This window comes from Podarcis vaucheri, assembly GCF_965113315.1.
Source record: "Podarcis vaucheri genome assembly, chromosome: 3".
NCBI classification, from domain to species: Eukaryota; Metazoa; Chordata; class Lepidosauria; order Squamata; family Lacertidae; genus Podarcis; species Podarcis vaucheri.
Genome location: NC_138761.1, coordinates 3,082,660 through 3,100,982, shown reverse-complemented (window position 1 = coordinate 3,100,982; position 18,323 = coordinate 3,082,660). Strand labels below are relative to the sequence as shown.

Here is an 18,323-nt window from a genome sequence, read left to right as displayed (position 1 = left end):
GCGTGGTCTCCAAGACGTCTTTGGGCACGTGGGGGTAGCGTCATGAGTTCAGTGTCTTCCCTCCCTGCTTTGGTTAAAAGTTGCAAGTTGGATCGGCGTTGAAATTTCAGACGGAAAGAATAATTACCGTATTTTTTCGCTCCATAAGAGACACCTTTTTCTTCCTAAAAAGTAAGGGGAAATGTCTGTGTGTCTTATGAAGCGAATGCGTGGTCCCTGGAGCCGAATTGCCCAGGGACAAAAAGCAGATCATGCTTTTTTTAAAAAAAAAAAAAGAGGGAAGGGAGTGTTGAAAGGAAACAGCTGATCGACAAGTGATCAGGGAGGGAGGTAAGGGATGCTAGCAATAAAGGAGGCTGCCTGGGAGGGGGGAGGTAAAAACCCATGGATCCTCAGGATTTTTGCATTGGGTCACTCCAAATTCAACATCAGATCACACAGCATGTCCATGGCTACAGCCTGCACCAAAAAAATCATGCACCTAGTGTTGCCTGGGGCCGCAATGGCACAAAAACGTGGTTACAAAGCATGGATCCACACGGATTCTTAGGATTTTTGCATTGTGTCACCCCAAACTCACTGTCAACTCACATGTCTGTGGCCACAGCATGAACCACAAAAATCATACATCCACTGTTTCGTTCAGAATATTTTTTTTCTTGTTTTCCTCCTCTAAAAACTAGGTGCGCCTTATGGTCAGGTGCGCCTTATGGAGTGAATCTAGGCCAAGGTGCAGGGAAACAGTAGAAGGAGTTTGTGCATCAAAAGCAAGACTCTGCTGGGAGACTGCACTCCTCCATTTCTGCCCTTGGGAAACACGCAAAGCAACAATAAAGCAATGCCTCAGAGCATGTGCAAAGTGCATTGCCAATTGCTAGCTACTGCCCGCTACTGCATAGCCAGCGTCTGGGCCCAATGATTGCACAACCCACAGTTGACTACATCAGGCTTCCAGGCAGAGTTGAATCGCAATCTCTGAGCCTAGAGAGGCTCCAGACTCAGAGTTCAGTTTCCTTGAAGATCAGTGGAGAGTGTGGTGTCTTTAGGATACGTGGTTTCACCTACACAAATAGACAACATGAGCCTAAGACGGGGGGGGGGGGGGCTCCCAGCATCAACACCCCATCAGATCTTGCTTCTCCATTAGTTTGTGCTTTGGATCCAGCACACAGCAAGCAGGTCTCTGTGTCTCCAGCTTCCAATCTGCTTTCAGCTCACCCCCCAAAACTGTTCTCCTACCTAGCAGGTGACAAAGTGGAGGCAAGCCCCCCCCCCGAGCTTTGAGGGCACCCATCCATTAATTGTAGTTCTCGCAACCTGGCTCATTTTGGGGGGGCTGCTAAGGTCATTGCCGCCTCCTCTCTGAGATTCTAACCCTCACAGGACCCCAAGAATTGGGGGAGACTTGGGGAATCACCCAGACGGACCCCCTAGAACCACACCATTGAATCATAAAGTTGGAAGGGATCCTAAGGGGTCATCTAGTCCAACCCCCTGCAATTCAGGAATCGCAGCTAGAGAATCCCTGAGACATGGCCATCCAACCTCTGCTTAATAATAATAGTAATAATAACAATAAATTTTATTTATACCCGGCCAGAGCCGGGCTCAGGGAGGCTAACACCAATAAAATCATAGTAAAAACCCCAATTTAAAATACAGGTTAAAATGCAATTTAAAATGCAGCCTCATTTTAAAAGTAGCCCATGGATCAAGACCATAAGGGGAGGGAAACATAAGGGTCAGACCGAGTCCAGACCCAAAGGCCAGGCGGAACAGCTCTGTCTAACAGGCCCTGCAGAAAGATGTCAAGTCCTGCAGGGCCCTAGTCTCTTGGGACAGAGCATTCCACCACATTGGGGCCAGCGCTGAAAAGGCCCTGCCCTAGTTGAAACCAATCTAACCTCCTTGAGGCTTGGGACCTCTGAAGTGTTGTTATTTGTGGACCTTAAGGTCCTCCGTGGGACATACCAGGAGAGGCGGTCCTGTAGGTATGAGGTTCCTAAGCTACAAAGGGCTTTAAAGGTCAAAACCAGCACCTTAAACCTGACCCTATGCTCCACTGGGAGCCAGTGCAGCTGGTAGAGCACTGGGTGAAAATGCTCCCATGGCAGGGACCCCGTGAGGAGCCTCGCTGCAGCATTCTGCACCCACTGGAGGTTTTGGGTCAGCTTCAATGGCAGCCCCGCATAGAGTGAGTTACAGTAATCAAGCCTGGAGCTGACTGTCGCATGGATCACAGTGGCCAGATCAGGGCAAGAAAGGTAGCGACCAACTGCTTAATACAGCGGAGATGGAAAAATGCCACCTTTGCATGCTCAAGAACCTCTAAGGAAGGAACCCTTGAGAGAGAGACCGTTCCACGTTCCACGGCCAAACTCTTACCACCACAAAATTCTTCCGAATGTTTAGTTGGAATCTCCTTTTTTTGGAGCAGATATAGCCAGATAGGTAAGACCATCAGAATAAGCGACCTCTCAGCCTTCTCCAGGCAAAACATACCCAGCTCCTTCAACCACTCCTCATAAGGCTTGGTTTCCAGACCCTTGATCATCCTGGTTGCCCTCCTCTGCACACCTTCCAACTTGTCAACATCCTTCCTAAATTGCAGTGCCCAGAATTGGACACCGTATTCCAGTTGTGGTCTGACTAAGGCAGAATAGAATGGGACTATGACTACCCTTGGATGCGGGTGGCACTGTGGTCTAAACCACAGAGCCTAGGACTTGCTGATCAGAAGGTTGGTGGTTCGAATCCCTGCGACGGGGTGAGCTCTCGTTGCTCGGTCCCCGCTCCTGCCAACCTAGCAGTTCGAAAGCACGTCAAAGTGCAAGTAGATAAATAGGTACCACTCCGGCGGGAAGGTAAACGGCATTTCTGTGCGCTGCTCTGGTTCGCCAGAAGCGGCTTAGTCATGCTGGCCACATGACCCAGAAGCTGTACGCCGGCTCCCTCTGCCAATAACACGAGATGAGCGCTGCAACCCCAGAGTCGGTCACAACTGGACCTAGTGGTCAGGGGTCCCTTTACCTTTATGACTTCTCTTGATCTGGACACTCGACTTCTGTTGTTGCAGCCCAGAATAGTGTTAGCTTTTATTTGCTGCTGCTGCTGCATCACACTGTTCTCATGTTCAGCTCGTGGTACCCAAACACTCTTGCAAGAGACAAATCATATAGCAATCTGTTATAGTCAGCTTTAACTATTGCAGAATTGTATAGTTGGAAGGCATCCAAAGGGTCGTTGCAGAAATGGCAACTAAAGTACCTGGACAGAGGCTATCTAGTCTCTGCTTCAAAACCTCCAAAATAAAAAAATTCCTTCCAGTAGCACCTTAAAGACCAACTAAGTTAGTTCTTGGTATGAGCTTTCGTGTGCATGCACACTTCTTCAGATACCAAATAAATGAGCATGCACACGAAAGCTCATACCAAGAACTAACTTAGTTGGTCTTTAAGGTGCTACTGGAAGGAATTTTTTTATTTTGACTATGGCAGACCAACACGGCTACCTATCTGTAATCAAAACCTCCAGTAAAGGAAGAAGAGGAGTTTGGATTTGATATCTCGCTTTATCACTACCCTAAGGAGTCTCAAAGTGGCTCACAATCTCCTCTCCCTTCCTCCCCCACAACAAACACTCTGTGAGGTGAGTGGGGCTGAGAGACTTCAGAGAAGTGTGGCTGGTCCAAGGTCACCCAGCAGCTGCATGTGGAGGAGCCGGGAAGCGAACCCGGTTCACCAGATTACGAGTCCTCTGCTCTTAACCACTACACCACACTGGCTCACAGAGTCAACCACCTTCTGAGGGAAGTTATTATTCCCAGTACCATGTTTCCCACCATCCATAATATTGCCGCCCCCCCCCGAAGGATTCAACCTTCTGTCTGCCAAAGAATTAAGAGTCCCTGTTTCAGAGATCTCCAGCAACAGCCCTCTAGAGCAGGCATCCCCAACCTTCGGCCCTCCAGATGTTTTGGACAACAATTCCCATCAGCCCTGGCCACTGGCCCTGTTAGCTAGGGATCATGGGAGTTGTAGTCCCAAAACATCTGGAGGGCCAAGTTTGGGGGTGCCTGCTCTAGAGCATGGGTAAGCAAACTAAGGCCCAGGGAATGGATCCGGCCCAATCGCCTTCTAAATGTGGCCCGTGGATGATCCAGGAATCAGCTTGTTTTTACATGAGTAGAATGTGTGCTTTTATCTAAAATGCATCTCTGGGTTATTTGTGGGGCATAGGAATTCGTTCATTTCCCCCCAAATATAGTCTGCCCCCCCACAAGGTCTGAGGGTCAGTGGACTGGCCCCCTGCTGAAAAAGTTTGCTGACCGCTGCTCTAGAGTCAGTCTCGTCATGGTTGAAAGTTCGGCTGGACCACAGATCCCACGTACCTACGGGACCGCCTCTTTGCTGGTATGCCCTGCGGAGGACCTTAAGGTCCACAAAGGACAACACTTTGGAGGTCCCGAGCCGCCGTGGTGGTTAGATTGGTCTCAACTAGGGCCAGGGTCTTTTCAGTACTGGCCCCGACTTGGTGGAACGCTCTGCCACAAGAGACGAGGGCCCTGCGGGACTTGAAATCTTTCCGCAGGGCCTGCAAGACAGAGCTGTTCTGTCTGGCCTTTGGCCAGGGCGCAGTCTGACCCTTATGTTCCCCTCCCCTTATGGTTTTGATCTATGGGCCTTACAACAGCTCTAATGCTCTGAGCCCATCATATCTGCGGACGGAAGAACAGAGGCATAGGAGGCCAGCTTCGCTAAGTCCTCCTTGTAAGTCTGCACGGCATAGACGAGATTCAAATTGGGGACTCTCCGCTAGCAATTGCGCAATATGAGCTTTAAACGCAGAGGAAACCAGAGTCCCAATGGTGGCTCCATTGACCTGCTGTTGCGGCCGTCAAATGCAAAACAAACAAACAAACAAAGCCCTTTCAAGAAAAACAAAATGTTTTCTTAAAGACAGTCCGGCCTGAGCCTGTGACATTAACGCTTGTTTGAAAAGGCCACCCAGATAAATATTCAAACACAGATCAACTCAGCACCCCACAACAATATGTGACCTTTTGAAGATCAACAATGACCTGTTTCCACCTCCTTCATTGCACCTCAGCACGGCGCATTATTGTGTTCCTCAAATACCAGGATGGCATGGCATGAATAGTCATGCCCTCAGATGGAGAAATATATTCTTCTTTTTTATATACTGTTATGTACGAGGTGCTAACGGATGGGGGGCAATGCTGGCGCCACCACTGCGAGCAGCTACGGCGACGATTCCAGGGAGAAAACCAGGAGGAGGAGGACAGGTCAGAGGAGTCCCAAGGGAACGGTGGGGCAGCGAGGCCCATAGACCAGGAGGGGCCAGCAGGAGAGGCAGAATCAGTAAATACAGAGAGGACCCGCGAGGCTGAAAGGACACCGGAACCCAGTGGCGTAGCGTGGGTTGTCAGCACCCGGGGCAAGGCAAGTAATTTGTGCCCCCTAACCCGTGGATTTGCGCCCCCTAACCTGTGCATTTGCGCCCCCTAACCCGTGCATTTGCGCCCCCTAACCCTAACCCCCAGATGTTGCGCCTGGTGCGGCCGGCCCCCCCCCGCACCCCCACGCTACGCCGCTGCCGGAACCAGAACCATAACTGAGCGAGCCGGTTGCGCCAGACCAAACAGCCCCATCACAGCCAGCATCCTTGGAACACGAGCCAGAACTTGAACCCCGGACCAGGGAACACCACAGGCCGCAACGCACACGTAGGCCGCCGGCGTACCTCGAGGACTATGAATGCAACCTCCCGGGCAGGACTGGAACTTAGAGGGGAGGGGTGTTATGTACTGAGTTGAATAGGATCCAAACTGCAGCAGTCTGATTGGTCCTAGAACAATAGGATCCAAAATGCAGCAGTCTGATTGGTCCTAGAACAATGCAGCAGTATGATTGGTCCGCAGGAGCCAACCAATCCAGCTCCAGGTGGAAGTGAATCTGCAACCTGATTGGCCCACGGGAGAATCCCGGAATCAGCCAATCACGTGGGGCCCATTGTGTAAATAATGTATATAAAGCAGATATTTTGGGGGAACTTCCATTCCTTCTCACTACTCTGAGCTGAATAAAGAGCATGAAATCCACACTCGACTCCGAGTATATTTCATATACCATAGACTTTATCCAGGCCCATCTACTTGTGAATTAAAAACCAGCTTTAAAATAAAGAGTTATCGCAGAACGAGAGAACTCCGATGCAGGAGTCTCAGCTAAAGCATCCATGACAGATGGCCATCCAAACTCTGCTTGGAAACCCCCAAGAAAGGAGAGACCACCGCCGAGGGAGACCGTTCCACTGTAGCGTCAGAAAGTTCTTCCTGATGTTTAATAGGAATCTCGTTTCTTGTAATTTGAAGCCATGGGTTTGAGTCCTGCCCTCTGGAGCAGCAGAAAGCAAGCTTGCTCCATCTACCATTTGACAGACCTTTAGATATTTGAAGATGGCTCTCATATCACCTCTCAGTCTCCTCTCCAGGCTAAACATACCCAACTCCCAAACTGAGAGGGTGCTGGAATATGAACATTATGTTGTTGCTTTGTTCCATATCTTTAAATCTCTTTCCGCTCCTGCCTTGTGGAAGAAGACACAGGGTTATAAAGACTAGGACCAGCCGCCTGAGAAACAGTTTCTATCCAAATGCGATTTTGGTTTTAAACGCAGTGTAAGGTAGTCTCTATGGGAGTAAATTGTATTTAATTATGGGGTATCAGAGTTTTTAGGGGGTTAACCAGGTAGGGATAGCTGGGATAGCAGGCTTGTTGGTTTCTGAATGTCTGATGTAGGTTTTTTCAATTTTGTTGTTCTGTAAAGGACAATGACAATAAAGATTATCGTATCGTATCATAGATCTATCTATCTATACAGATAGATTCATATCTAGGCAGATTTATGCCTTATCGATAAGACTCATGGCACTGAAGAACAACTCTAGGCAGGAGTTATTACATTTACCGTATGTTTTGCTCTATAAGACTCACTTTTCCCCTCCTAAAAAGTAAGGGGAAATGTGTGTGAATATGGAGCGAATGAAGGCTGCGCAGCTATCCCAGAAGCCAGAACAGCAAGAGGGATTGCTGCTTTCACTGCACAGCGATCCCTCTTGCTGTTCTGGCTTCCGAGATTCAGAATTTTTTTTTTCTTGTTTTCCTCCTCCAAAAACTAGGTGCGTCTTGTGGTCTGGTGCGTCTTATAGAGCGAAAAATGTATATTTATCTATCTCTGTCCCAAAGGATCCCAATGTACATTACGGGGTGCGAATGGGGGAAAGGTGCATTTTTTTGGTCAGGAAAATATTCTGAGCCAGGAACCAGCAGCAGAAACGACACAGACCGACAGAGAATAGATTGACTTTATGCGATGGATTATCAACACACGCGTTCAGTGGAGAGAGAGAGAGAAAGGAAACACCCGACCCATCCAAAAAGACTTTTTAAAACATCTTCTTAAAAAAGGGAAGCCGAAAATGGCGCCCCGCCTCTTGCGACTGTCCGTCAAAGGCTGCCCGGGTGCTCTCTTCCGCATAACGGGGAAATCGAGTCAAGCACAAAGGAGGGGAAGGAAGACGAAGGGGCCTTGGGGTGTGTGTGGGACTGTAAGGGGAAGCATCCTACAGCCGTCTTGCTTGGAAGGTGGTCCAAAGGGGATGCCCTCCCCCATGGGCTCCTGGAGGCAGCAAGATCACGATCCGCTTGGTCCCAGGTGATGGTTCGAAGCTGCAATCTCATCCTGGCATGCAGTTGGGACCCCTCAGTAGACGCACAGGTCCGGGAACTTCATCTCGTAGACCGGGATGGAGTGGCTCTGAGGCTGACCGTACGCGGCTGTGATGGTCCCCGAGGGGCTGGGAGGAGGTCTGCGGTCAAGAGAAGAGGACTTTGAGACATGTCTGGCCCATGTTGCTCTGGAGTGTGTGTTGTTACGGAAATTACGGGAGGGGGGCACATCTTTAAAGTTGTTAAATGTTACAAGTATTATGCCTGAATGTATCCTTTCAACTTGGCAGCTCAGGGAAGTTACCTAGCTTTAAAAATAATATAAAATCAACTCCTTTGCCAGTTTCCTCCATTCCAAAGCTATTTTGCCCTTGAAAAATAGGGACTCGAGGAAGTGCCCGGAGGTGACAATTGCTGGGCTGATTGTTGGCCAAGGAAAGTTCTTAGAACACGTACATAAATATATAAACCACATGTCTGAAGCAGCACAGGAAAACAGCCATGAAGCCATATTGTCTCCCAAACCGACCAAATGTTTTCTCTGCAAAGTCAAAGGAAAATGGAAAAGCCTCCCCATTGTCTTTTCCTTCACAAATCCTTCCTCAAGGGCACACTTAAGATATGAATAGGGTGTGAGCCTGTGACCTGGCTCAGGAACTAAGTATTTATCATTACAAAAGACTGGCCAGGATCCCCAGGCAATCCAATCAAGTGACCATTAACAGGTAACCTGCCAGACAGGAGGTAAACAACGCACTCAGATTTCTGCTGTAGACTGCCCTTTCTGTGATGTAGGTATGATGTGTCTGGGGGTGGTCTTGGACTTCAGGGCAGGCAATTTAAAATGTCTATATAAGGGCGGACACACCTTGGTTTGGGGTCCTCCTTCTTTCCTGCGTGTGAAGGGGGCACCCTGTTGCAACAGTTTAATAAAGATCAGGCTTACTAGCTGCTTTGCTTCTCAATATTCTCTGGTTGGCCTCTGTTATTTTCTCCCATGTGCTGCCCCCCGTTAGGATTCTTGCTTCGTGTTTGCAGTCATGGGATTGTTGTCTATCACATGACAGTGTGGAAAGTGGAAAGTGACCAAGACAGGATGGAGAACCTGCAAAGGACTCTATAAGGGCTCTTGTGTCCCCCCATAATGGAATAAGGGCAGATTTCTGTTTATTACACTTGTGTTTATAATGCTTCTGAATCTAATTTTAAAAGAACCATCTTGCATTTGGCAACACACACGCCTGGTTTGGGGCGGGTGTGTGTGTGTGTCAGGAATGCTTTCAAGAGACACTGAATCTGTTACCTGTCTCTCCCCCAATGCTGCTCCTTCCCGCTTGTCCCCCCAATATATCCCAGCTTTTACCCTCGCCAGCCTCTGAACCATGCCCTTCGGCAAACCACTGTTCTAAATCTATACTCTCCTCCTTTTCCCGGGAAGGTGTGTGTGGGTGTGTGTGTGTGACTCCCACCATTCCTCCTCAGTCCAGCCACTGACAGCACGGTGGGGGGAAACGTGTCACAAAAGAAAGGTGCTCTGCTCGAAGCAAGCGGGAGAAGTTCTCGTGCGGGGAGAGGGGTTTCTCCCGTGCGCTGCCGCCTGTTAGGATTCCTGCTCCGTGTTTGCAGTCATGGGATTGTTGTCTATCACATGACGGTGTATGTTTTCATTCCACAGTGTGGGAAGTGACTGAGATAGGATGTTTTGGTATTACTGTGTACCATGAAGTGGGACTATCATAGCTGTCAACTTTCAGATTTGAAAATTAGGGATCAGCAGCCTCAAAAATAAGGGATCAGCAACCTCACCTGTTCCGGGGACAGTCTACGGGATATCTAACAATCCAGGATAGCAGCGGGAAACAGCGCTGGAATAAGGGAATTTCCCGCAAAAAAAAGAGAAGGTTTACAGCTATGAACTATTGTCCTTTGTTCCTTCTCTCTTTGCTGTCTGATGAGAAAGAGGCAGGAGCTAAATCAGAATGCTCCGAGTGTATTATATGTAAATAAACGTAGATTAACCAAAATGCTGAGTTGCTGAGGTCTGTTACGCAAGCTGCGAAGACTCTGCGGATCCCTAAGTGTGCCAGACATCGGATGCTGTGATGTTCGAGCTGAAGAAAGCTTTTGAAGCTCCCGAACGACCAACCAGGAGGGAGAGAACATGCCAGTCGGGCATGTGTCTCTGCCAGGGTCCTACATGTGAGTAGGACAATCCTAATACCCCCAACCTCTCCCCCCCTTCCGCCCCCTTACCGTATGGTGATCTCAAATATCTGGTTGAGTTTGCTCTGCAGAAGCGTGGCCTGCAACAAGAAGAGGACGACTGTGAGCATTGGAATTGCAAACTGGGAGGAACGAAGGCATGGGATTACTCTAATATGCAGCACTAATAGATCATTTGAGGGAAGCATGGAAATGGGGGCGGGGGCCTAATTTTAACCTCAATAATAAAAATATAATAATAATAATTTATTATTTATACCCCGCCCATCTGGCTGAGTTTCCCCAGGCACTCTGGGAGGCTCCCAATCAGTGTTAAAAACAGTACAGCATTAAATATTAAAAACTTCCCTGAACAGGGCTGCCTTAAGATGTCTTCTGAATGTCAGGTAATTGTTTATCGCTTTGACATCTGATGGGAGGGCGTTCCACAGGGCGGGCGCCACTACCGAGAAGGCCCTCTGTCTGGTTCCCTGTAGCCTCACTTCTCGCAATGAGGAAACCGCCAGAAGGCGATCGGCGCTGGATCTCAGTGTCCGGGCAGAATGATGGGGGTGGAGACGCTCCTTCAGGTATACAGGACCGAGGCCATTTAGGGCTTTAAAGGTCAACACCAACACTTTGAATTGTGCTCGGAAACATACTGGGAGCCAATGCAGATCTCTCAGAACCGGTGTTATGTGGTCCCGGCGGCCACTCCCAGTCACCAGTCTAGCTGCCGCATTCTGGATTAATTGCAGTTTCCGGGTCACCTTCAAAGGTAGGCCTACGTGGAGCGCATTGCAGTAGTCCAAGCGTGAGATAACTAGAGCATGCACCACTCTGGCGAGACAGTCAGCGGGCAGATAGGGTCTCAGCCTACGTACCAGATGGAGCTGGTAGACAGCTGCCCTGGACACAGAGTTAACCTGTGCCTCCATGGACAGCTGTGAGTCCAAAATGACTCCCAGGCTGCGCACCTGGTCCTTCAGGGGCACAGTTACCCCATTCAAGACCAGAGAATCCCCCACATCAGCCCGCTCCCTGTCCCCCAAAAACAGTACTTCTGTCTTGTCAGGATTCAACCTCAATCTGTTAGCCGCCATCCATCCTCCAAGAGAATGCAAACTGGGAAATGGTGCTATATTTGTATTCTTCTGCTTCTTGAGAATGTATAGATTTTGCTCAGTGCAAAGGATGAGCAAATCTATTTCATTCCTATTTTATTAGGAATAAATCTATTTTATTCCTATTTTATATTTAAAAACAGGAATTGCTGCCCTGCGATGCGATCCACGTGGGGCTTCTTCTCTGGCGTTTGATCCTGAGGCTGCTGGCCGTGCAGAATGCTGCAGCGCGGTTGCTGACAAGGGGGAGGCCTTGCCAGCACAGAAAACCTGCGCTCAGAGGTTGCCATTTTGCTATCAAGCCCAGCTCAAGGTGTTAGCGTTGCTGGGGGAAGTGGGTGAAATCACACTAAGGGAGTGATTTTGCTCATTGCAAAGGATGAGCGCTGGAGGCAAAATGCTACCCGGTGTTAGAAGAAGAATAATTTGGATTTGATATCCCGCCTTTCACTCCCTTTAAGGAGCCTCAAAGCGGCTAACGTTCTCCTTTCCCTTCCTCCCCCACAACAAACACTCTGTGAGGTGAGTGGGGCTGAGAGACTTCAGAGAAGTGTGACTGGCCCAAGGTCACCCAGCAGCTGCAGGTGGAGGAGCAGAGACACGAACCTGGTTCCCCAGATTACGAGACTACCGCTCTTAACCACTACACCACACTGGCTCACATGTTAGTATCGCACGGGGAGCTGGCATGGGGAAATGTGAGCGGATCTCTCCGTCCTCTAGGGTCTTTGCAAGGCTCACTTTCTAGACCAGAGAACTGCATTGGAGCAGATTGGTTTGCAATGCAGTAGCGTCGCTTAACGCTTGTGCAGAGAGTATGTTTATGCTTGTCTCGTGTCACGAGGAAACAGAGATGGCAACTGAAGGTAAGGGCTTGGCATGGCCACACAACCTACTTACCTGTCTGCCTGCCTGGTAAATAACACTTTATTAAAAATTAGGGAGGGTTAGGGTGCCCTGGTGTGTTGGATTGGGGAGCCCAGATTTAGGTCTGTGGCACAAATCATCACTCACCCGGGCACCACAGTGAGCCGCGATTTCTTCGAAGGGAGCTTTCTGGAACTTTTCCACCACTTGCCTCCTCCTCTCCCGCTCCTGTTCCTCCACCGCAACGCTGTCTACTAAAAAAAGAAGACCAGGAATGTTCGTTAGACACGACAGCAAGAGCCACGTTCAAGGTGTCCCTGCCAGCATACAAAGCCCTTGGGAGCAGTTGACCTGCCAGATCACCTGACCCCACCTGTGCCCTCTTGACCGCTTCCATCTGCAGAAGGGGCACCAGGGCAGGGGTCACGCAATCCCCGTTCTGCATTTGGTAGAGCTTGATCGGTTGGTGGGGCAGCACCTGCCCTTTGGACCTCCCTGCCTATTGAGACCAAGCAAGTGCCTTCGCTATATTCTTTCCTGTAGAGGGAAGTTTTCAATGTCTGATGTTTCCATTACGCTTTTATATTCATTGGAAGGCAGCTGCCCAGAGTAGCTGGGGGGGGGCAACCCAATAAGATATGTGGGATACAAACAATAAAGTTGTTGCTGTTGTTGTTGTTCCAGCACTTGCTAAACACATTCCTGTTTAGATTAGCCTACTCAGGTGCTCAGAAAGTTGATGCAAATGTCGGTCTGTTTTAGTATTTTAACTTTTGTATGCAAATTGTATACATTGGCAGGATTTTAAAAACATTTGTAATTTTAGAAATAATGCAGGAAATCTTAGGTGAATTTTTTTTTTTTTTGGAGTAGAAATGATATGCAGTTGAAAAGGAAACTTTAGGAACCAGGGATGGGGAGGGAGGGAACTCACAGGATTCGGAGAATCCCATTTTATGGTTTTGACATTGTTTTTGAGTGTGGTTGTTATTGTATCTGTTATTGTGTTGTTTTTTATTACTTTTTGTTAAAAATGTAATAAAAATATTATTAAAAAGTGAGAGAGTTGTCAATGGTCCCTTCCTTTCTGCCCAAAGTGGGGCGCAAAAGGGGCAGGGGACCCGCTGGACATCTCTGGTCCCCAAAGACTCTTACCAATTGCATTCTTCAAGGTTTCGTACGTGATCTCTTCGGCAGGCGCTCTCTGTTTCGGGTTTGAGTGGACAGTGGAAGGAGGAGAGAAGAGAAGAGAAATGTTAGAAACCAGGAGTCTTAAGACGTCATTGTTGTCTGTAATTTAAGAACAATCGGAGCTTTGTTGGAAAATGGGTATCTATCTTGAACAAATGTTCTAATGATCTAATGCTTTTGATCATAGAACAACCCGCTATGGATTTAGAAAAGATCAACAAAGACTTAACGGAGTTAAAAGAAAGGACAAAAACTAAGTACAGTGGTGCCTCGCAAGACGAAAAGAATCCGTTCTGTGATTCTCTTCGTCTAGCGGTTTTTTCGTCTTGCGAAGCAAGCCCATTGACGGATTAGCGGCTTTTAGCGGCTTTTAGCGGCTTTTCTGCTGATCGGATCAGCTGATAAGCGGCTTAGAAAAAGGGGGGGAACCCAGCAGGAACTCGCAAGACATTGTCGTCTTGCGAAGCAAGCCCATAGGAAATTTGTTTTGCGAAGCACCTCCAAAACGGAAAACTCTTTCGTCTAGTGAGTTTTCCGTCTTGCGAGGCATTCGTCTTGTGGGGCACCACTGTAAAATAAGGAGGATTTTGACAAACTTACTCTAAAGTTGGATCAGGACATTAATAAATTTTCCAATGAAGGACTTCCGGTTGGTCGCCCAGTTATGGCGGACGGGAGCTCTTTTGGCTGAAAGAGCCCCGGGGGCACTGAAGGCTGGGGAGACCGTAAGAGCGTCACGACACCCCAAAAAACCCCTCAGATTGAGCAGTCTGAGGAGCTGGTGTTCCTGCGGGTGCCCAGAACTACTCCCCCGCATTAGCCAGTTTTAAGAAAAAGAAGTTGAGCAGAGATTGTAATGATTACTCTACAGGCAAAGTTTATTTATGGCTGAATTCCTCAGGACTAGTTCACGGTCAGTCTAACAGATCTGATGTATCTCCATGTTCAACCTCTCCTGATTATGAGCACTGCAGCCTATCCAGTTCCAATGGATCAGATGATCACTTCTGTGAGGCTTAGATCTGGTCAAACGTACAGTGGTGCCCCGCAAGACGAACGCCTCACAAGATGGAAAACCCGCTAGACGAAAGGGTTTTCTGTTTTGGAGGCGCTTCGCAAAACGAATTTCCCTATGGGCTTCCTTCGCAAGACGAAAGCCCATAGGGAAATCTCCGGGACAGCGGGGAAGCACAGCACTTCTTCCCCACTGTCCTCAGACCTCCTCCGAAGGCTGGCGGTGGGGCGGAAAGCCCTTCTCCCCGCGCTAGCCTTCGGAAGGCTGCTCCGAAGGCTGATGGTGGGGCGGAAAGCCCTTCTCCCCACGCCAGCCTTCGGATGGCTGTCCTGAAGACTTGTGGTGGGAGGAGGGTTTTCCTTCCCACCGCCAACATTCAGAATGCTGTTCTGAATGTTGGCGGTGGGGAGGAAAAACCCTCCTCCCACCGCAAGCCCCGGGAACAGAGGAGAAGTGCTGCGCCCCTTCCCCTCTGTTCCCGTACCTGTCCTGAAGGCTTGCGGTGGGGAGAAAAGCCCTTCTCTGCACCGCCAGCCTGGCAAGCGGTTTCCATAGGAACGCATTAATTGATTTTCAATGCATTCCTATGGGAAACCGTGTATCGCAAGACGAAAAACTCGCAAGAAGAAAAAACTTGAGGAACGAATTAATATCCTCTTGCGAGGCACCACTGTACTAGTCTTTTTCCAAACAGCGCGTCAGACGCCCCTTAGACTCTGTGAAAGGACTCTGTATAACAACCTTTCGTGTGGATTGTTGGACAGGCAGGTGGAATAGACACTTTCACACAGATGGACCTTATGCATAAACTGATTAGAGAACGAGCTGATCCACTGGGTCTTCTACTTTTTTCGTCGAACTTTATGAGCTACTTCTGCTGAAATCTACAATGAATAGTATGTATTATTTTTTCAAACGTACAGCCGGTTATGTCTTGTGTGTTTATTGAATATGTTTCATGTAACCAGAGGTTTGTTGTTGTTTTGTCATCGTTGTCTGGGCAGAAATCCTACTTGAGAGGCAAACAGGGCCGCCAGCAAATGATTGGGGTGGGGAAGAAGAAGAAGAAGAAGAGAAGAGTTTGGATTTGATATCCCGCCTTTCACTCCCTTTAAGGAGTCTCAAAGCGGCTAACATTCTCCTTTCCCTTCCTCCCCCACAACAAACACTCTGTGAGGTGAGTGGGGCTGAGAGACTTCAAGGAAGTGTGACTGGCCCAAGGTCACCCAGCAGCTGCATGTGGAGGAGCTGGGAATCGAACCCAGTTCACCAGATTACGAATCTACCGCTCTTAACCACTACACCACACTGGGAAGATCTCCTGAACCATTAATCCCATCAGCCCATAACAGCTCAGGGCCAAGACCTCAAAGGCCGTCTTCTTCCCTACAAAGCCTATTGGGTCCCCCCATCTCCCAACCCTGACTTCCACGAAATCTCCCAGTGGCTCGCGACAAACGGTCCATGGAAGGGCACCGTCCAAACCGTACCTCCTCTTTTTCGGGGCTATTTCTCGACTCCACTTCCACCTGCAGGGAGATGGTCTCGCCAATGCTCTTCCTCTTTGACAGCCGATCTTCATCTGAAAGGAAAATTGCCAACATGGGAGGAACGGCTGGCTTTTAGCCAAGATGGGGAAACTGGCATGTTTAAATCAGAGAAAAGTCATTGTTAACATTTGCTAAAGACTGGAAACCTCTTACAGACTTTTTGCGTGGGGAAAAAAAGATATTTGGATTTGAGGATTGAGATCATTTTTGTTTGTGGAAAGTGACTTTGTTGGGTGTTGGACTGGATGAAGTGCATATTGCTTTTATATAGCAGATGAAGCATGGGATTTTTTTTTTTTTTACTTTCTGAGTCTTTCTTTCTTAACCTCTATTTTACTCTCTCTCTCTTTCTTCTTTCTTTCTTTCTTCCTTCCTTCCTTCCTTCCTTCCTTCCTTCCTTCCTTCCTTCCTTCCTTCCTTTTTCTTTTTTCTCCCCCCTTTTATGCTTTTTATTGTATCTAGATCAAAGTCTTAGTTTAAACAAAAAAGGGAAAGATATTAAGTTTTGTATTTTTTCCCCTATACAGTCATACCTTGGGTTACAGACGCTTCAGGTTGCGTTTTTTTCGGTTTGCTGACCACCAAAACCCAGAAGTACTGGAATGGGTTACTTCTGGGTTTCGGCGGTCGCACAAGCGCAGAAGTGCTAAATAGTGCTTTGCGCATGCGCAGAAGCGTCAAATCGCAACCTGCGTGTGCGCAAGCACGGGTTGCAAGCGCTGCGGGTTGCGAACGTGTATCCTGCATGGATCACATTCGCAACCCGAGCATCCACTGTAAAGCTTAATAAAAACTATTATTACTTAAAAAATGAAATGATACGAGGAATGAGGAGTTGTTCTGGATTGGCATTTCTTAAAGTGCAGGACTACCTATTGGGATGTAATAAGAGGGTAGCAGGGACGCGGGTGGAGCTGTGGGTTAATCCACAGAGCCTAGGACTTGCCGATCAGAAGGTCGGCGGTTCGAATCCCCGTGACGGGGTGAGCTCCCGTTGCTCGGTCCCTGCTCCTGCCAACCTAGCAGTTCGAAAGCACGTCAAAGTGCAAGTAGATAAATAGGTACCACTCCGGTGGGAAGGTAAACAGCGTTTCCGTGCGCTGCTCTGGTTCACCAGAAGCGGCTTAGTCATGCTGGCCACATGACCCGGAAGCTGTATGCCGGCTCCCTCGGCCAATAAAGCGAGATGAGCGCCGCAATCCCAGAGTCGGCCACGACTGGACCTAATGGTCAGGGGTCCCTTTACCCTTTACCTTTAAGAGGGTAGCAGGGGGTTTAGAGGTGCAAATTCGGCTAAGAGGTGCAAATTCGTCTAAGGGAGCTGGGCATGTTTAGCCTGGAGAAGAGGAGGTGAAGGGGTGATATGATAGCCATGTTCAAATATATAAAAGGATGTCACATAGAGGAGGGAGAGAGGTTGTTTTCTGCTGCTCCAGAGAAGCGGACACGGAGCAATGGATCCAAACTACAAGAAAGAAGATTCCACCTAAACATTAGGAAGAACTTTCTGACAGTAAGAGCTGTTCGAGAGTGGAATTTGCTGCCAAGGAGTGTGGTGGAGTCTCCTACTTTGGAGGTCTTTAAGCAGAGGCTTGACAACCATATGTCAGGAGTGCTCTGATGGTGTTTCCTGCTTGGCAGGGGGTTGGACTCGATGGCCCTTGTGGTCTCTTCCAACTCTAGGATTCTAGGATTCTATGAAATTTGACCACTTTGCCTTTCCCCCTCCCTCCCCTGGCATCGGAGGGCACACTCAGCCCCCGTACCTGTCAGCTGGGGGATATAAGGGGTGCTGAGCCGGTCCGAATTGTATCCGCTGCCCCCCAGCACCTCGCTGATCTTGCTCTGCCGAAAGAGGATCTCAGGCCCCAGGCGGTCCAGGTTCCTCGATAGCCTGTGGAAGGGAATCGGGAGGAGAAATGAGAGGGGGTGACAAAGCCTCTCTCTCCCGCCTCCCCCTTGCTGCTCAGAGCATGCCCTCCTGAGGAGGAAGGGCCAGGGAAGGCGTCAGCACAAAAGGAATGTTCGTGTCACCGGATGAGTAAAGCCTCGAGGCTTGGATTCCAAGCCAGAGGCTCCTGGGCTGGCTTACCTGGGCTTCTCTGCAAACACGCCTTCGGGGAGCAGGTACGGCGCCTCCTTCTGCCTCATCTCAATGACCTGGAAAAAAGGCAAGACTCGCTCAACCAGCTGAGATCCTTGGGGAAACCTTCGACCACCACCAGTGCCCACATCTCTGAGTGCCCTGCTTGGCGCACACTGACAGAGTTAGGTTCCCTGATACAGTGGTACCTCAGGTTAAGAACTTAATTCGTTGTGGAGGTCCGTTATTAACCTGAAATAACCACTTTAGCTAATGGGGCCTCCTGCTGCTGCCGCACCGCCAGAGCACAATTTCTGTTCTCATCCTGAAGCAAAGTTCTTAACCCAAGGTACTATTTCTGGGTTAGGAGAGTCTGTAATCTGAAGCGTATGTAACCCGAGGAACCACTGTATTAAGATTGGTTTACTCTATCAGAGTGGGACGTGGGTGGCGCTGTGAGTTAAACCACAGAGCCTAGGACTTGCCGATCAGAAGGTCGGCGGTTTGAATCCCTGCGATGGAGTGAGCTCCCGTTGCTCG

At 48.9% G+C, this 18,323-nt stretch overlaps 1 protein-coding gene across 6 annotated transcripts in view; it reads right to left on the bottom strand.

The window, feature by feature from the left end:
* Positions 1–7,370: 7,370 nt before the first annotated feature.
* The window catches only part of EFR3B (EFR3 homolog B), a 132,718-nt gene continuing 121,765 nt past the window's right edge, over positions 7,371–18,323 (bottom strand). For 5 of the 6 annotated variants that reach the window (XM_082217475.1, XM_082217477.1, XM_082217472.1 and 2 more), the window contains exons 17-23: positions 17,793–17,860; positions 17,467–17,594; positions 15,641–15,732; positions 13,100–13,148; positions 12,092–12,198; positions 10,005–10,054; positions 7,371–7,891 (exon numbers count right to left, since the gene is read on the bottom strand). In XM_082217475.1, coding sequence (XP_082073601.1) covers positions 7,786–7,891; positions 10,005–10,054; positions 12,092–12,198; positions 13,100–13,148; positions 15,641–15,732; positions 17,467–17,594; positions 17,793–17,860 — 600 coding nt within the window. In that variant the 3' untranslated portion in view covers positions 7,371–7,785. The remainder of the gene's footprint in view (positions 7,892–10,004; positions 10,055–12,091; positions 12,199–13,099; positions 13,149–15,640; positions 15,733–17,466; positions 17,595–17,792; positions 17,861–18,323) is intronic. The other variant, XM_082217473.1, reaches the window with a different exon arrangement.